General features: G+C 35.9%; 2 protein-coding genes across 2 annotated transcripts in view; one reads left to right on the top strand and one right to left on the bottom strand.

Annotated features, from left to right (window-relative positions):
• LOC148682285 (uncharacterized) overlaps positions 1-16,722 on the bottom strand; it is a 161,517-nt gene that overhangs the window by 79,415 nt on the left and 65,380 nt on the right. The gene's annotated exons all lie outside the window — the stretch shown is intronic.
• Positions 4,156-12,269, top strand: LOC141374994 (uncharacterized). The gene is made up of 3 exons (XM_087250016.2): positions 4,156-4,211; positions 4,856-5,005; positions 10,275-12,269. Exons 2-3 carry the CDS (start codon positions 4,921-4,923, stop codon positions 11,657-11,659), a joined length of 1,470 nt encoding a protein of 489 aa, XP_087106142.2. The 5' UTR covers positions 4,156-4,211; positions 4,856-4,920; the 3' UTR covers positions 11,660-12,269.

Below are 16,722 nucleotides of genomic sequence, written 5' to 3'. Positions count from 1 at the left end.
CAAGTGGTTTACAACACAAAACCGTCCTGCACAAAGTGAGCATGATGAACAGCTTTCTCAGTATAAAGTTTGTGCACCGATTTCCTGTTTGTGGACAAAACTGCTTGCGAGCTCTCACATACGCTGCTCGCGCACAAATTCTCACGATCTCTCAAATATGCACAGCTCACGCACAATTTTTTTGCGTGCTCTCATTACACTGCTCTCTTTGTGAGATTATATGCAGACTCACAAATTGTGTCTTGTGTTCCCTCTTCCTTTCGAGCTTTTTGATATGATTTATATTAGTACACTATTTATTAACAATAACCAAAATACTAAAATAGACTTATAATTTTTAATCTAATAAAACATAAAATTTTTGGCTGTATGTTATATGATGAGATATTTCCAGTTTTAAACACCCTTTAAACACAAAACATTTATTAAACATCCAAAAGGTGCACCATACTAATCAAATAAAAAACGTTTAGACAAAAATAAAAACTAACGCAAGCAGAAATGTAACTAATAGAAACACTTGATAAGGTATTATAGCCTACTGTACTATTCACTCTTCAAATAAATCTCATTATTAATCACATTTTTTTATGGCAACTAAAATAAAGTGAACTAGTGTCTGTTCTCTTCTACATTGTTGATGAGGTTGTGGAGGACATTTTCCCTGCCATCATCTTCATTTTGAGAAGAAGCTGTTCCACAGGGCCCCTGAACACACATATTGTGATTAAGTACTTAAATTACCCTGTTGCGTTAATACTATAGTTACTATGGTAAAACAACAAGTGTAATATAAACAAATGATCCAGTGCTGTAGTTTTTTTTTTTTTACAATATGGGGTATATTGTACTACAATTCACCACACTTTACTGTAGTAAAACTACACTTTATATTTAATTTTACGAGTTCACTATTCTTAATACGACAGTATGCTTAAGCATTCATTGTAAATACTAGCCTAAAACATAGGCAGTATACCTTACACTCAAAAACACTAGTATTTATTATAGAATTTATCTTAACCTGTAGGTAAATAGTGTAGCAATATATAAACCATATAAAAATTCTTGGGATAACAATTAAATAGGAGGATCTCTGGAGAGCAACAAAACGAAAGGAAGAGGAAACACAAGGCAGATTGTGAGTCTGCATCATCTGATGGAGCGAGAGCAGGTCGTTAGCACGTGAGCAGCCCAGCCAGTGTTGAGTGAACGCGAGGAGTTTTGTCCACAGAGGAAACCGGCACGTTCACTCGCTCGTATTACATGAATGAGCTTACGACATTTGTCAGTGAAATAACGCCATATGCACTTACGTCCGTCTTGCGAATGCACTGTCTTCTGCCATTTTCATCTATTTGCCGCTTTTCCGCTGCGCGTACTGCAAACCGGGCTGAGCCAATAGCCCCGGACCTTGAGCTCAGAAGCTGAAATCATTCCGCGTTCAAAGTAAAAAGGTCCCATTGTCAGAGGGAGATTAATGACAGCACGCGCATATATTCTCTAGCCACGAACAGGAATTAGAACTGCGGTATTTTTTATTTGTTAATGTCTTGCGGGCGAAAAGTGTGTTGTAACGCACGCATTACTGAACATGTACCGAGTAAAATATTACTAAAAATGTATTAGTAATGTCTTACACTACTGCGTTACAGGAAAATGTAATACATTACTGTAATACATTACTTTTGTAACGCATTACTCCCAACACTGCAGAAAATGTTGAAAAAAGCAGCCATGTAAAAAGTAGGAGCTGTTGAACCATATAGTGGCTGCTTTTTGACCCTGTAGCCTATTCTCTTCATTTCAGCAGAAGAAACTCACACAGTGTAGCAGCCCCATGGCATCAAAGAAGGAGGCAGAGATGCTTGCACGGTGATTTATTTTAACAGTATGAAACACTGAAATGCTTCACTTGTCACAGTGTTGACAAGAACACTGTAAAACTACACAAACCAAAAAAAAACACAGTGTAAACAATCACAAGAACGTAAAGCATAATATACACTGACATTCACAATACAAACACAGTGCACCATTCAAACACAGTGCACAATTCAATAAACAACAAAGAACCAGCAAACAATTAAACAAACAAACATACCTCGTTCCGCTTTGCCATAAAGGGGGAGCTAAATTGTTCTCATTCGTTTATCTGCTAGAGTATGCTGCTCATATTTATTTTTCAGCGTGAGGCAACAAACACCTGTTGCACACCGGCCAATGCTGATTATGAGGTGCTGGAGGGAAAGCTACTAAGCCCAAATTACTGGGCAATTTATAGGCGTTGCCCTCTAGTGGTGACTTAAGGATAGGGAGGATGGAGATCATTACAAACAGGTTTGGATCGAGTGGAGGATGAGTAAATTACAGAATTGTAATTTTTATGTGAACTACTCCTTTAATGCTTCTTTAAGTAAAGGTAAATTTAATATTATCACTGAAGATATTGCCAAAGAATGGCAGGAAACGTGGAACAGATAATAAGAGACAACAATTTATATGAAACAAAATTGTATTAAAATGTTTAGATTAAAGGGTCACGAAACACCAAAACACATTTTTTGACCTGTTGACAGTCGTATATGTGTCCCACACTGCTAAAAACACTATTAGGACACCTATATTTCACTAAAAAGTGTAAATTGGTTGTTTTTGCGTTATTTCAAGCAAATTCGTACTTCCTGTTTGAAACGAATTTTTGAAGCTGCGTCACGGCCATGACATAATAGCGTGTATTCCAGCGTGCAGACTGGGCGTCTGTGCCAGAGTGAGTCTTATTACGTCTTACAGTGTGATACATTAATGCATGAGTAAGGCTTGGTTCAAACCAATCAGCACGCTCTATTGTGGAACTTCATTAATATGCATTAGTGTCACCGTGTTTACGCCACAAAGACGCCACGTTGTGTTGGCAAAACAAGCGTGAAGTGTTGCTTTTATAGTTTGCTGCCGTTAAGTTTCGTTTTCATTTTCTCTCTGTGAGAGCTCAGTCTCACGTGTGGATTAACAGTGTACGCGACACTCGACAACAATAACTTACGTGTCTAAGGAGGATTATTGTTTACCTGAGAGCTGTTCTCATCTGCAAACGCTGAAATCTGAATTCGCTTGTAGTATTCTCTCCATAAAGACGCGGCTCTAGTTGCTGGTAATTGTCCTGTCTCTACAGATTTGGTAAGTGAGCGACCAGTGCTCTTTGTTTATTCAGTTTGTTCGTATCGAATTAAGTTACTATTGCACTGAGTGCAGAAATGTAAGCACCGCATTTTGTGACCGGAATAACACACGCGGCTTTCTGATGCTACCTGCCGTGTGCATCTAAGTTTCCGGGAAATGCAGAGTTTTTTTCTCTCTCATTCGCCGTGTGGTATCAAACATTGCATGAAAAATACACGCTTGCAGCAGTTCCTTGAATCAAATATCTCGTTTGTCGCGAGAGGCATGAATGAATTCCCTGAATGAAAGAGCCAAACTGCAGTTAAAGTCCAACTTTTAATAATTTGGCAAATAATTCGACTACAGATGTCCATGTAAACACAGTCACATTGTCCGCTGTGGGTGTGTATTTTGACTCTGAAACTCGCGCGTGCACAAATAGACACTCCCACACCATCCCACTTTAGTTCCTCCGACACTCCCCCCTAAACAGAGCTGGACACGCCCACTTTTCTGACTTTTTCCAAAGTGGAGGTGTGAAAACACCCTGCTGAAACGAGGGGGTTTCATGGCCCTTTAAAAATTTTTGATCAACTGTAAAATATTGAAGTGTGTGTGTGTGTGTGAGAGAAATCTAATCTATTTTTAAAATATTTTTTATTAATCTTTTTATTTTTATTAATTTATTTTTAATTTTATTAATCTATTTTTATTTTATTTATTTCTGTGTTTTCTCTGTATTATATTTTATATCCATATTTGTTTGCACTACTGCCTATTTTGCACTGTCTTGTTCGTACGCAGTGACGCTGCACTGCTTTGGCAATATGAATGTACAGTTATTTGTCATGCCAAAAAAGCACCTAAAATGTGAAATATGAGAGAGAGAGCAGAAATAGTATAAAGTGAAAAACAAGGGAGAATGTATCAATAAGTCATGACTGCAACAGTAAATGGCAAAAAAGCAAAACAAAATAAAGACTCTTATTTTGGCGTGGCGTGTGACGTCATCAGGCGGCGCCGCTTCAGCGCTGTGATTCAACTGGGGAAAGGTTTGTGCTTTAAAACGTTTACAGATATAAACCGATTTATTTAAAGTTTCAGGATTTTTTCTTCCGATGCTAAATTATTTACCTGCTGTTGACAACAATATTTAAACCCTTTATACAGTGTAGTACTATTTTGTTCTTAGTAGCCGAGGGCTATTGTTTGAAACAGAAAAGAGTGTAACGTTAATAAGTGTTTTAAAGCAGGGTTTCCCAAACTTTTCTGATAGAGGTAAAGTTGGTTTTATATTCACACATTTGTTCATTTAGCTGTCTCTATATTGTTTACCATGTTACTTTGAATATTTGATTGGAATTAGCATGCAAGTGTGACTTATAAACAACATTAGCACTGTTTATTTGATTGTAAACAATGTTGTACTTTGATAGTCATTGGCTGCTAATATGATTTCCCTATTTAGAATTTGCAAAGAATACTTTAATGAAATTATATTATTAAGGGGAAAGTCAGAATGTGCGAATATAAAACCAATTTCACCTCTATTTTTAAAGAAATGTTTTACCTGATTTCGTTTTGATAATTAAAATAAACTGTTGAAGCAAGTGTTAAAGAGAAGTTATTTTGTTTCTGTTCATTGTTTTATTACTTTTAAACAGGACATTTTTATTGTTTTGTTCATTTTAAACAGGACAAAGTGTCAAAACGCTGAGAAAATCTCCTGCTGAAGCGACTGATCTCCACACTGTTATAAAGATGGCGTTTATTAAAGAGGAGAGTGAAGATGTGAAGATTGAAGAAACATTCACAGTCAAACAGGAAGATCTGCAGGAACAAACAGGTTGATTTTCATACTCAAAGACAAACTCAGTCATTTGATCCTCATTCAGATATATTTTAATAATAAGAATACTAAATTAAATCCATCTTGCAGCCCTGAGTGTGCTGCCTAGTTCCCCTACATGCACATAAGCACTCATTGAAAGACAAGAATGAGTTTCTTTTGTCACTTGTTCTCATGTGTTTTGTCATTCTTTTATGTGTTATTAGTCTCCCATTTTCTCTACCTTCTTAAGGTTATTGCTTTTCTTGTTCTTTTGCTGTTTGTAAAACGTCCTTGAGCACTGGTGCTTTATAAAATAATTAAAAACAATAAAATAATAAAAGGTTTAACTAAGCTGATGATATTTGACCTACAGTATTCCCATAAAAGACTTAACATTTTAGGCCTTAAAAAGTCTTAAATTTACTGAAATACTGTGCTGTATTGTGTCTTTTTTAAACAAGTCTTTATTTTCCTTTGTTCATGTTTTTCTACCCAATCTGGCCAAAAAAAAAGCGGTGATTAAAGTCAAAAGCCTGACTTGAATGAGCTGAACTAAACGTCCACGCTTAAATTGGTTCCATAACAGCAAGTTGAAGATCATTTGATCTGACTAGTCTGAGTTCAGTTTAAATAATCTAGATAACTGCTCCCACACGTTTCTGTCGTGAAACCTTAAGTCGAGCATAGATACATCGATTATGTTGTGTGCTACCATGGCAACTTAGAGAACTGAAAGTGCTCTAAAATGAGACACAGCTGTTCACAGCGAGTGAGCCGCGAAACTGCAGATTGTTCAATAGACTACATTAGTTGCAATATATTTTTAAATATATGCTATTTTTTACACCTATTAACATGAAATTAAATATTTGTTATAATACATAGTAATTGTGCTTGACCGCGCGCATGTGCGTGAGAGAGAGAATTTGCACTTATTTCCAATTCTTGCTTGCAAGGAAAAGTTTTAATGCATTGCAGGCTCACTGTAATGTACAAAATGTTCTAAATGTAAGCATATAGGTTTAAAATCAACAAAGAGCCGTGCGGCAAATCGTTGCTTTCCCTTTGCCACTTTTTTCCCGCGGCCCGTGGGAAAATATCTTTACATTAAAGTGAGGCTGCTGCACAGCACGGATTATCTCCCGATTATTCAACTCATTTTATAGCTTTAAAGTCATTATTTAAGAAATGTAGTCTTCTTCTTTAAATTAGTCAGTGTCTTTCTTACCCCCATGCTCGTGTGGGTTCCCTCCAGCTTCTCTGGTTTCCCCCAAATCCAAAGACATGCGGCATGCGCTAGCTCTTCGAGAGAGAGAGAGAGAGAGAGAGAGAGAGAGAGCTAAGAACACCCCTCTTTTCTACAGGATGCTTTACAATAATAGATTTGTGCCAGGGGTAACTAAGTTTGAACAATTTAAATTTGATTTATGAAACCAAATCTGCCATTAACGAACTTGACTTAATAAAATAAGCCTGGCTTTTTCTGTACGCTTGGTTTATGGAATAGCCCCTTGGACACCGGTTTTTGACACCCCTGCCTTTAGTTATATGTAAAGTGTATTTACAAGTACTTTTATCAGTAGATTTATAATATATATATATATATATATATATATATATATATATATATATATATATTTTATTTTTTTTATATATATATATTTTTAATTATTTATATTCTATATAATATTTAGATTTATCAGTAGCCTACACACAGTTCACACCTGCATCCTCTCCTTTTAAGTTCAGACTTCGCAAGTTTGATATGGAAAACAGACTCTTGAGGACTTGTCTTAAATCTTCAAAGGGAACGGTGTACTTTTAAATCCTTATTCACAACATCCAATACATTGTTTCACTATCTTAACAATACAATTAAAACATGATAGAAGGAACTGCTATTTTTGTTTTGATATTAACAAATTAAAAGACAGCAGAAATGTTTAGGCATCATGTAGATTCATATAAGAGCTTCATCTTCACTGTATGCATATTCATAACAAAACAGAGCCTATAATGGCCATTATAAAAGTATAATGTACAATAAGTTTATACATAGCAGGAAATAAAGGCAAGCGATCAGTCAATATACAGAATGTGGTTACATTCATTATTAACTTATCTTTGCGCTCAGCCAAAACACGTTACCTGAGAACAAGTAATAGATTCAAAAGACCAAAGTCAGGGAATATGTTGTTAGATTAGGACTGGATGATATGGCAAAAATTTATATCACAATATACTTCTTAATTTCGGTCGATATGATATAATTCCGATATCGATATGGACAATATTCAAAAGACAAGAAAAAACTGCCAAAAACGCACACAATAGATGCATGTACCTACAAATGTCTGCAAACTGAATTAGCAAAGTCTATAATACCTCCAGGCTCTTGTAACTTTTCTTTAAATAAAATTATCTTTCTATTTTTCCTTTACAAACAGACTTTATATATATAGACTTAGTTCATGGGGGTTAGCTTAACCAGCATGATGGACAGAAACTTTTATCAGAGTTTTTTTATGTGTGTGTGTGTGTGTATATATATATATATATATATATATATATATATATATATATATATATATATATATATATATATATATATATATATTTAACAATCAAAATAATACCAAAATCCACATCGTAAAAAAAATTGAAAAAGAATAATAATTATAATTAAAAAACAAATCAAAAAGATTATAGGCTACATTAATATTTCCAAAAGAAAAGAGTTGTTTGAGTATATTAAGTTCTGGTTGCTTTTTATCTTAAACATCTTTTAAGGGTTCTTTCTGACTATTTTTGTGTATGTAATTACCTAAGTAAGTTAAAAGATTTAACATAAAATAGTTCTTCTATTTTTTTATATAGTCTATTTATATAAACTAATATTTTGTATAACACATTTTCATTATTTAACAGATTTAATACCTCTATTAATCAAATTCTTTCTATTTCATCAGCTTTGAAATAACCAGATTCCTGAAACATATCTTTGTGAAATTTATTTTGTAAGTTTCCTTGAGTGCTATACCAGCATGCAGAGAGTTTCGTGTGTGTGTGTGTTAATTTGGGTGTTTATCCAAGGATCAAGTTTATGTTCGGATCGAGTTTATATGTCTGTGCATGTGTATGTGGGTGTATGCATGCACTAGGTTTATATATGTGCAAGTGTTATACTTGTTTGAACATAGTATATGTTTATATATGTATATTCATGTGTAGATATGCGAAACCCTACACTGCGCCTCATAGCCTTCTGTGTTTGGTGTTGGGAAGGTGGATGGTGAGGCGACAGGTTGACTTAAACTTTTATGAACCTATTTGATGTGTTTACGATGCTAGTCGGCATCGCTCTCCCGCACAGTTTGCAGAGCGCCGAAACAAAAAGCTGATCGGAACTTAAAAAGCCAAACAACATCCACATCAACTACTTTGTCTGCATTCTTACTTGTGGAAGCTTGTTCCTCTATATCTGTATTCAGGTCGCTCATTTTGTAGCTTTCTGTGACAGAGCAGCTTAACCAACTTCTGAGCGCTGCCATCATGCAAGTGACATAACGCTGATTCTGAGCACGTAAAGTCATTTAGTGACAAATGATACAAGATAGAAAATCTTTTATATATATATATATATATATATATATATATATATATATATATATATATATATATATATATATATATATAGATCGATAGATAGATACATAGATAGATAGATATGATAAAACATATGTAAAACATATACACAAATGTATCGAAATATCGGAAATGGGTTTAAAAATCATATCACCGTTATTGAAAAAAAATCTATCGTGATACATTGATATTATATTATTGTCCAGCCCTATGTTAGATATAGAGAACAAGATGAATTAAATATCACTTTTAGCAAATATAGTGAGATTAGATCCAGCATAACTCGTAACATCAAAAAGGAAAAAAAAACATTGATAAATTAACCCACTTCTCATTTACTAGTCTGTTATGAGCCATATCATACCTCTTGAGCCTCCTATCTCCTCCTGATTTGCAGTTTCTGTTTGTTTTTTGAAAATGTAATTGTCTTTTAACTAAGGTGTAATGTTGTCCAGATACTGGAATTTCTGACTTCATTACTTTGCTATATATTGATGTTCAATAGGCAACTATTTTTGATATAGTAACAATTGTATCAAAAATGGTACAAAATTTTTTTCTTAAGTAGAAAATTTTTTCTTACGTTTTTTTTTTTTTTTAGTTTTCCTCAAAATAGGTTGATGTGGGCATTGTAGCACTTTAAATGCATGTAATGCCTGTTTCATTTACACTTGAGCAGAAATTCCATATATGTCTCACAAAAGTAGCAGAACATTCCAGGAAATCCCTAATATGGATGAAGGCATCCAGCTATTGCTGTTGAATGAAAATAAGATCTGAATAAATATTAAAAGGCTTCAACTGATCATTTACATGCCTGCGCCCATAAATGGTTTATATGTGTACTTCCAGCCATCTTAGGTATATTTATAAGAAAGTCGATTTATAATTTAATGCTAACTGACGTAGCATGTTCCAGTAGAATATAGCTATAAAATAATATGCTAGATGCATAGATGCTAGATTATGTAAAAATAAAATGTTTCCAAATATCAATCCGTTTGCTAAAACACAAAAAGTTTTGACCAAATTGATCCACAAAATCAACCCAGAATGGATGAAAATGACCCAACAGCACACAAGGGGAAAGGTGCATATTTCAGCCTTTATGCAGATGCTGTACAGGTATGTCTCATGTTTGCGAGACAAATATTCAGCTGTTTGTTCAACTGTTACCTCAGAACTTTTTTTTTCCGATGCGTTTACCAGTCAGGCACAGAATGAACAAGTATTCCCTGTCTGCTTTACAAATTTTAGAAAAACGTTTTGTTGTAATTCTGAATATATACGAATAAAAATAGGCTTTTTACAGCTTTCAAATCTGTGTCTTATCAATATGACCAAAATGACTTTTATGAGAAACTCTGAAAACTGGACTGACACAGTTTCAATTTACTAGAACTTCTAAGTTAAGTGGCTTCAGCACAATTTACATTGTAAAAGCACTAGATGAAGATGAATTGAATCTGCTTAAATGTGCACACGTTAATAGACTGAACAAAATATGACCTGATTTATTTTACATTTAATGTGCATCAAAATTACAGTGGTGTAGCCAATGTTTCCAGTGTCTTTTCATCTTTACGCTTTTGATGAGAGTTTTAAGACTTAATGAAAACTAATGTTTTATTTATTTCAGACCTAATTGAAGAGAATAAGGGGAGGAAAGATGAGGAACATCATGTCAAAATTGAGGAAAAAACTCATTTACAGACTGATGGTATTTTGAAAAGGAGAGACAAGAATCGTTTCACCTGCACTCAGTGTGGAAGGAATTTTGGAAGAAAAGGCAATCTTAAGATTCACATGAGGATCCACACTGGAGAGAAACCGTTCACATGCACTCAGTGTGGGAAGAGTTTCAGCAAATCATCATCCATTAATAAACACATGAGGATCCACACTGGAGAGAAACCATTCACATGCACTCAGTGTGGGAGGAGTTTCAGCCAATCATCATACCTTAATAAACACATGATGATCCACACTGGAGAGAAACCATTCACTTGCACTCAGTGTGGGAAAAGTTTTAGGCAATCATCATCCCTTAATTACCACATGATGATCCACGCTGGAGAGAAACCATTCACATGCTCCCAGTGTGTGAAGAGTTTCAGTTGCTCATCTCACCTTAATAAACACATGATGATCCACACTGGAGAGAAACCATTCTCATGCACTCAGTGTGGGAAGAGTTTCAGACACTCATTATTTCTTAAACAACACATGATGATCCACACTGGAGAGAAACCATTCACATGCACTCAGTGTGGGAAGAGTTTCAGCCAATCATCATCCCTTAATCACCACATGAGGATCCACACTGGAGAGAAACCATTCACATGCACTCAGTGTGGGAAGAGTTTCATACAATCATCACAACTTAACCGACACATCATGATCCACACTGGAGAGAAACCATTCACATGCACTCAGTGTGGGAAGAGTTTCAGCCAATCATCAAACTTTAATCTACACATGATGATCCACACTGGAGAGAAACCATACACATGCACTCACTGTGGGAAGAGTTTCAGCAAATCATCATCCCTTAATGAACACATGACTATCCACTCTGGAGAGAAACCATTCACATGCACTCAGTGTAGGAAGAGTTTCAGTTGCTCATCTCACCTTAATCACCACATGAGGATCCACACTGGAGAGAAACCATTCTCATGCACTCAGTGTGGGAAGAGTTTGAGACGCTCATCATCTCTTAAAGAACACATGAGGATCCACACTGGAGAGAAACCATTCACATGCACTCAGTGTGGGAAGAGTTTCAGCCAATCATCATCCCTTAATCACCACATGAGGACCCACACTGGAGAGAAACCATTTACATGCACTCAGTGTGGGAAGAGTTTCATACAATCATCACAACTTAACCGACACATGAGGACCCACACTGGAGAGAAACCATTTACATGCACTCAGTGTGGGAAGAGTTTCATACAATCATCACAACTTAACCGACACATGAGGATCCACACTGGAGAGAAACCATTCACATGCATCTAAGCCACAGTTACACTGGACCTTTCTCCCCATAGACTTCCATTCATATGCACGCAAATGCGTCAGACTGTAAACGAAAGTTTGTGGGTCAAGTTTTGCAGTTCACTGCGTTACAGAGTTCAAGCTTGGTAAACTCTGGCCTGCGAAATCGCATTACTTGACTGTGTGAGACCAATCGAAGATAAAAACATGACCTCTCACGACAATCGCTCACTTTTTTTAATGTCTAATCATCTTGTTTAATCCCGCCCCTTTTCGCAGTGCCATAAAACAAAATGTCGCATGCTCAAACTCTAGTGTTACTGCAGCTTCGATTTGGGATGAGTTTCAGCAGCTCATCAGAAATGAACCTGTTAAGTTTTTGGGCTGTTTTGGGTATTTCCGCCTGAATTTGGCCTTCCGATTTAAAAAGCTTTCCATAACCACATTCATAGGAATAAATACAAAAGTTTGGTATCATTTTAAATGAAATCCTTTAAAATTTCATAAAATACTGTTTTATATAAACTGAAGTTAAAAAATGTGTAACTCAGGCCTTGAGTGCTCCATCAAAAATTCCATTTCTTTCCAGCAGGTGTCAGTAAACACAAGAAAAATACATTTCTCTCTATAATAATGCATGCAAGAGTTATTCTATTCCAACTGGAAGAAGGTAACATGCCAAAAAAAAAAAAAAAGTATTTCCCCCTACCTAAATTTAAAGTCTCACCACACCCACATAAAGTACAATAAATGCTATAACTTAATGTCATTTTAAAGAAAACCCTTTGAAATTACAAAAAAACACTGCAGTTAAATGCTAACTATTATTATATATGTTGTCTGTCCTATGATGAACCACCTCAACACAAACAGCTTTGTTTTTTTTTGTTTTAAAGCAAGTCTTAGTGCATAACTCAGGCCCTGTGTGCTCTATCAAACTGAGGACAGTTTTTGTTTGTTACCAGCATATGTCAGGACGCACAAGAAAAAATTATTTTGTCTTAATCATGTAGTATGCAAGAATCATTTTAGTTCAACCGAAGGGTGGGAAAAAACAACACAAGTTTCCTACCTGTCAAAAATGAAAAACAAGATATTACAAGGGTTATTATCACAAAAATCAAAATTTTACTTCTTCATAACCACATCAAAATCATAACACTATCAAAAAAAGCAAATGGCACAGTAGTACTTTTTTCCATTTTATTTTTCAATGTCTAAACGGCCTTCACACATTAAATATGAAATAAATAATGTACAAATATATATAAACTGCAATTATATATAAATAAATATTTTAGAAAAGTAATGTGCAAAGTCTAATAAAAGATTTTGAAAAATGACTAGTAAAAAAAAGGGTCATTTTGTAAATACGTTATCGTATTTTTTTGAATTTTGGAATTTCATGACCCAAATTTATTGCATTTGGCACTTACAAGACATAGCAGGGGATTACTCATTCACACAAGGACAGAAAAAGCTGAAAATGGACTAATTTTGTTGCGAAGAACCTAAGGTAAAGGATGATGTAGCTTGTTTGGCTATCTGGAGCAGCGCACAGAGCAAATAGACAATAATTGCCCTTGTATATTTATAAAATAGGAGTTCATACCTTATGATTTATTCAAAGACTTTTGGACAAGTGACTGTAAATTGTTGTGGAAAAAATATTCTGGTCTGCTAAATACTCAACGCGTAGCTGTGCATTTATACTTCTGCGCAGTCTCTGTTGGTCTGCATTAACACTTCCGAAACGCTAGTTGGCAGTGAGGTGTAAATGTTCCTCTGTGTCGAGTTTCTTCGCTGGTGCTTTGTTTTTCCTGAACACTTCCTGAATGTACAAGTGACTCAAACTTGCTCTTTTTGAAGCAGAAACCGGCGGACGTGCAACAACTTTACTATAAGGTAAACACAAAACAAAACTTTTTATCTGGAGCTCTCTCACGGGACTCCACACTTGTAAACAATTGCTCTATTGGGCTTACGCGGCTCAGTCCCGCCCAGACTCGTCAGCGCTACTAAGCTGACCAATCACAGAGCTTGCGCTACGCGTCGTTGTGATGTGTAGTTACATTTTTTGAGAGGTGCACGTCAGCGATTGCCACGGCGTAGGGCTATGCTTTAGCGCCGTAGCATAAGCATGGGCTTGACGCAGAAGTATAAATCAGCCTTTAGAGGGACTATATCAGAAGAAAGTCTCTTTCCTAACCCTCAACCGGAATGCAGCATAAGGTACCAACATATCAGTACAATCAACCTCACTAATGCAACACAAAGTTGCCTTTCACAGTCTTTACCAAATGTCAACATCCCTATGCTGCACTCCAGTGGAGAGGCAGAACCAAATATCTCCCCCTTTATTTGACTAGAAAGGATTAAAAGATACTGTCTCCTGGTCTTAAGATGATTGCTCCCACGTTGCCAGAGGTACTACTAAGTACTGTCTGGTGTTGGAGCGAGCAGCAGGCTTTTAAACCACCAGTAGAGCCTACTCTTACAGCATTCGCCAGCTTTGAGATGATCGTTGGTTCCATTAAGCACTCAGTTCAAGTCCTCTTTCCCTGTGAGTATGTGAACCCTGCAGCTTCGATAAATGTCCATTTCATACCCAGAAACATAACCAATATAGTATTAAAAGATAATATTGTAGATTATAGGATTAAAATCCTTAATTTCAGGTCCTTCTGTTTGCACTTCTGTCTCGTAGCACAGATAATGACCTGCTTGAAACCCTTTTTTCATTCGTGTCATTCTGATAACAAAGAACAAGAGAGGAAAAATAGAAAAAGAAAATAGAAAACAACATAAGAGTACTTGCATTGTATAGGAATAATTTTTGGCATATATAAGAGTCTAAGTGCCAAAATAAAAAAACAAAATATCCTCTAACTACCTGCCAACACTATTCATTATTCTAATGGTCTGTCTACGCTTGAAATCAAAGAAAATAAAATACATGTTATACACTATCTCCCTTACTTTTCCACAAAACAGGAATAACATAAAAACAAGAACTACGGCACACCAAGTTTGGGGTAACGTTCTCATAAACGGACCAATCTAAGGATTTTGGAAGCATATTTTCATAGCCATAGTCACTGTTGAGGTGGGCTTGCACGGTTCCTTGTACTTGCACAGTAACCATGTGTGTGGCAGCAGCACTGTCTAGCATTGATCTGATGAATGACACAACACAGCAACAAAGTTAAGCAAAAACAAGTATGGTAACCTCCAAGTACTCTACAACTTTATCAACCATTGTCCCCAAGATCTAAATATGGAGGCAAACCAATTACTCAAGTGTTTGTCTTTTCCAGCATTTTCCTTGACTACTATCCACCTTTGGAGGTTAATATTTGTAATGTTGATGCAGCAGTGGTCCCCTTCAGCTTATCGGTCAGCTTTTCCCTTTCCAGTAAGGCTGAGAAGTCTATTGTTGATAGGTCTCATTCCATTCCATTATCCGATTGTCCTTCATCTGGGGAAAGATTATCTCTTTACTCATGTTCACATATGCATTCTGTATTATCATTGACAGTAGCATGATTTCCTTCCATAGTAGGGTCCTCCTGTTGTTCCCCAGAGGCCGGCGGTTTTACATAAATCGACAGGTCCGCTGTTTCTCCTCCAACCAGTTCATGTTGTCCATGATGAAATTCAAGAGAGTCATTACTTGTTTTATGCTGCTTATGTACTTCCTGTGCTAGATTGCTACATTTTTTTTGACTGTTTCTTAGCTTAGGAACTCTGGTACAATGGTTTAAACGGTACCAGGTGTTGTTTTTGTTTTGAACTTGTAATGCAGTTGATGTTGTTCTCGCTACTGTATAGTAGAGCTGGGCGATATGGCAAAAAAAATATCACAATAATTTTTTACATATCAGTTGATATCGATATTTATCACGATAAACGTAAAATCTTTATATTTATCAATTTTACAAGATTTTTTGTATGCCAATCGCTTTGCGCAGCTAATTTAACACATATAGTGAATTTTTTTTAGCTGTCTGACAATATAAATAATAAAACAATAAACAAAAGAACAATCTTAATTCAGCATTTACTGTTTTCAACAACCAAAGAGATTATAAGTTATTGGATATTATTGTTCAACATCAGAAAAAAATAAAATAAAATCTTGTTTGGAACAAGTAAAGGTGAGTTAATGGTCACAGAATTTTCAGTTTTCACATTTTAGTACAGTCAGAATACCCGAGTAAACAACAATTAAATACATACCTCCAATATAGACTAATCAGAAAAAACAATTATCTTTAGTACAGGCATCTTAACTAAGTAAACTAAAGTTAAATAGATAACTGATATAGTTAATTTATTAAATTAATTAAATAGATTATTTAGACTAGTGAAATATAAACAGACTTGTCCTCTCTAATGCTGCGTTCACACTGGACGCGGCGCGCGCGTCAAGCGCGAGTGATTTACATGTTAAGACAATGCAAACGCGCGAATAGACGTCCTGCGAATGGTGCGATAGGCGCTGTACGAATTGAGCGTTTTGCGCGTTTGACTTAATCTTTAACTTTTAATCTTAACTTTGGCGGACATTCGCGTCGCGTTAACCACTCAGGAGCTTGCTCTAGTTGCGTCCTTTTGACGTGACGAGAGGAGGCAGAATTTAAAATGGAGGAGCGGGTTATCGTTGTGGTGTGCGGCCATCCCAAGCTGTATGACAGCAGCTCATTTCACTACAGAAACAGGAGTAAAAAGGATCTTGCTTGAAAGAAAGTGAGTGAGGAGGTCGGACAATCGGGTAAGTAAATAAAACAGTACTCAATACTCATATATGTCTGTGTTTACGTATTGAGACTGCAAGCTGAAGCCAGCTACTTCAGCTTATTAAAACCATAATTATGTGACAACTACTTTCCCACTTATGGTTTGTTGTTTATTCAGAGGAAGTGTGCAGAAAGAAGTGGAAGAGTCTGAGGGACACTTATTTGAAGGAGAGGAGAAAGGAGACGGAGAAGAGAAGTGGGTCAGCAGCAGGGTCTGGGAAGAAGTGGAAGTTCTCTGCGGTACTGTCTTTCTTCGACCCCTTCGTGTCCCCGTGGGAGATAAGT

This window comes from Danio rerio, chromosome 4, assembly GCF_052040795.2.
Source record: "Danio rerio strain M-AB ecotype USA chromosome 4, GRCz13ab, whole genome shotgun sequence".
In the NCBI taxonomy this organism is placed as follows: domain Eukaryota; kingdom Metazoa; phylum Chordata; class Actinopteri; order Cypriniformes; family Danionidae; genus Danio; species Danio rerio.
This window is presented reverse-complemented; position numbering and strand designations above follow the sequence as displayed.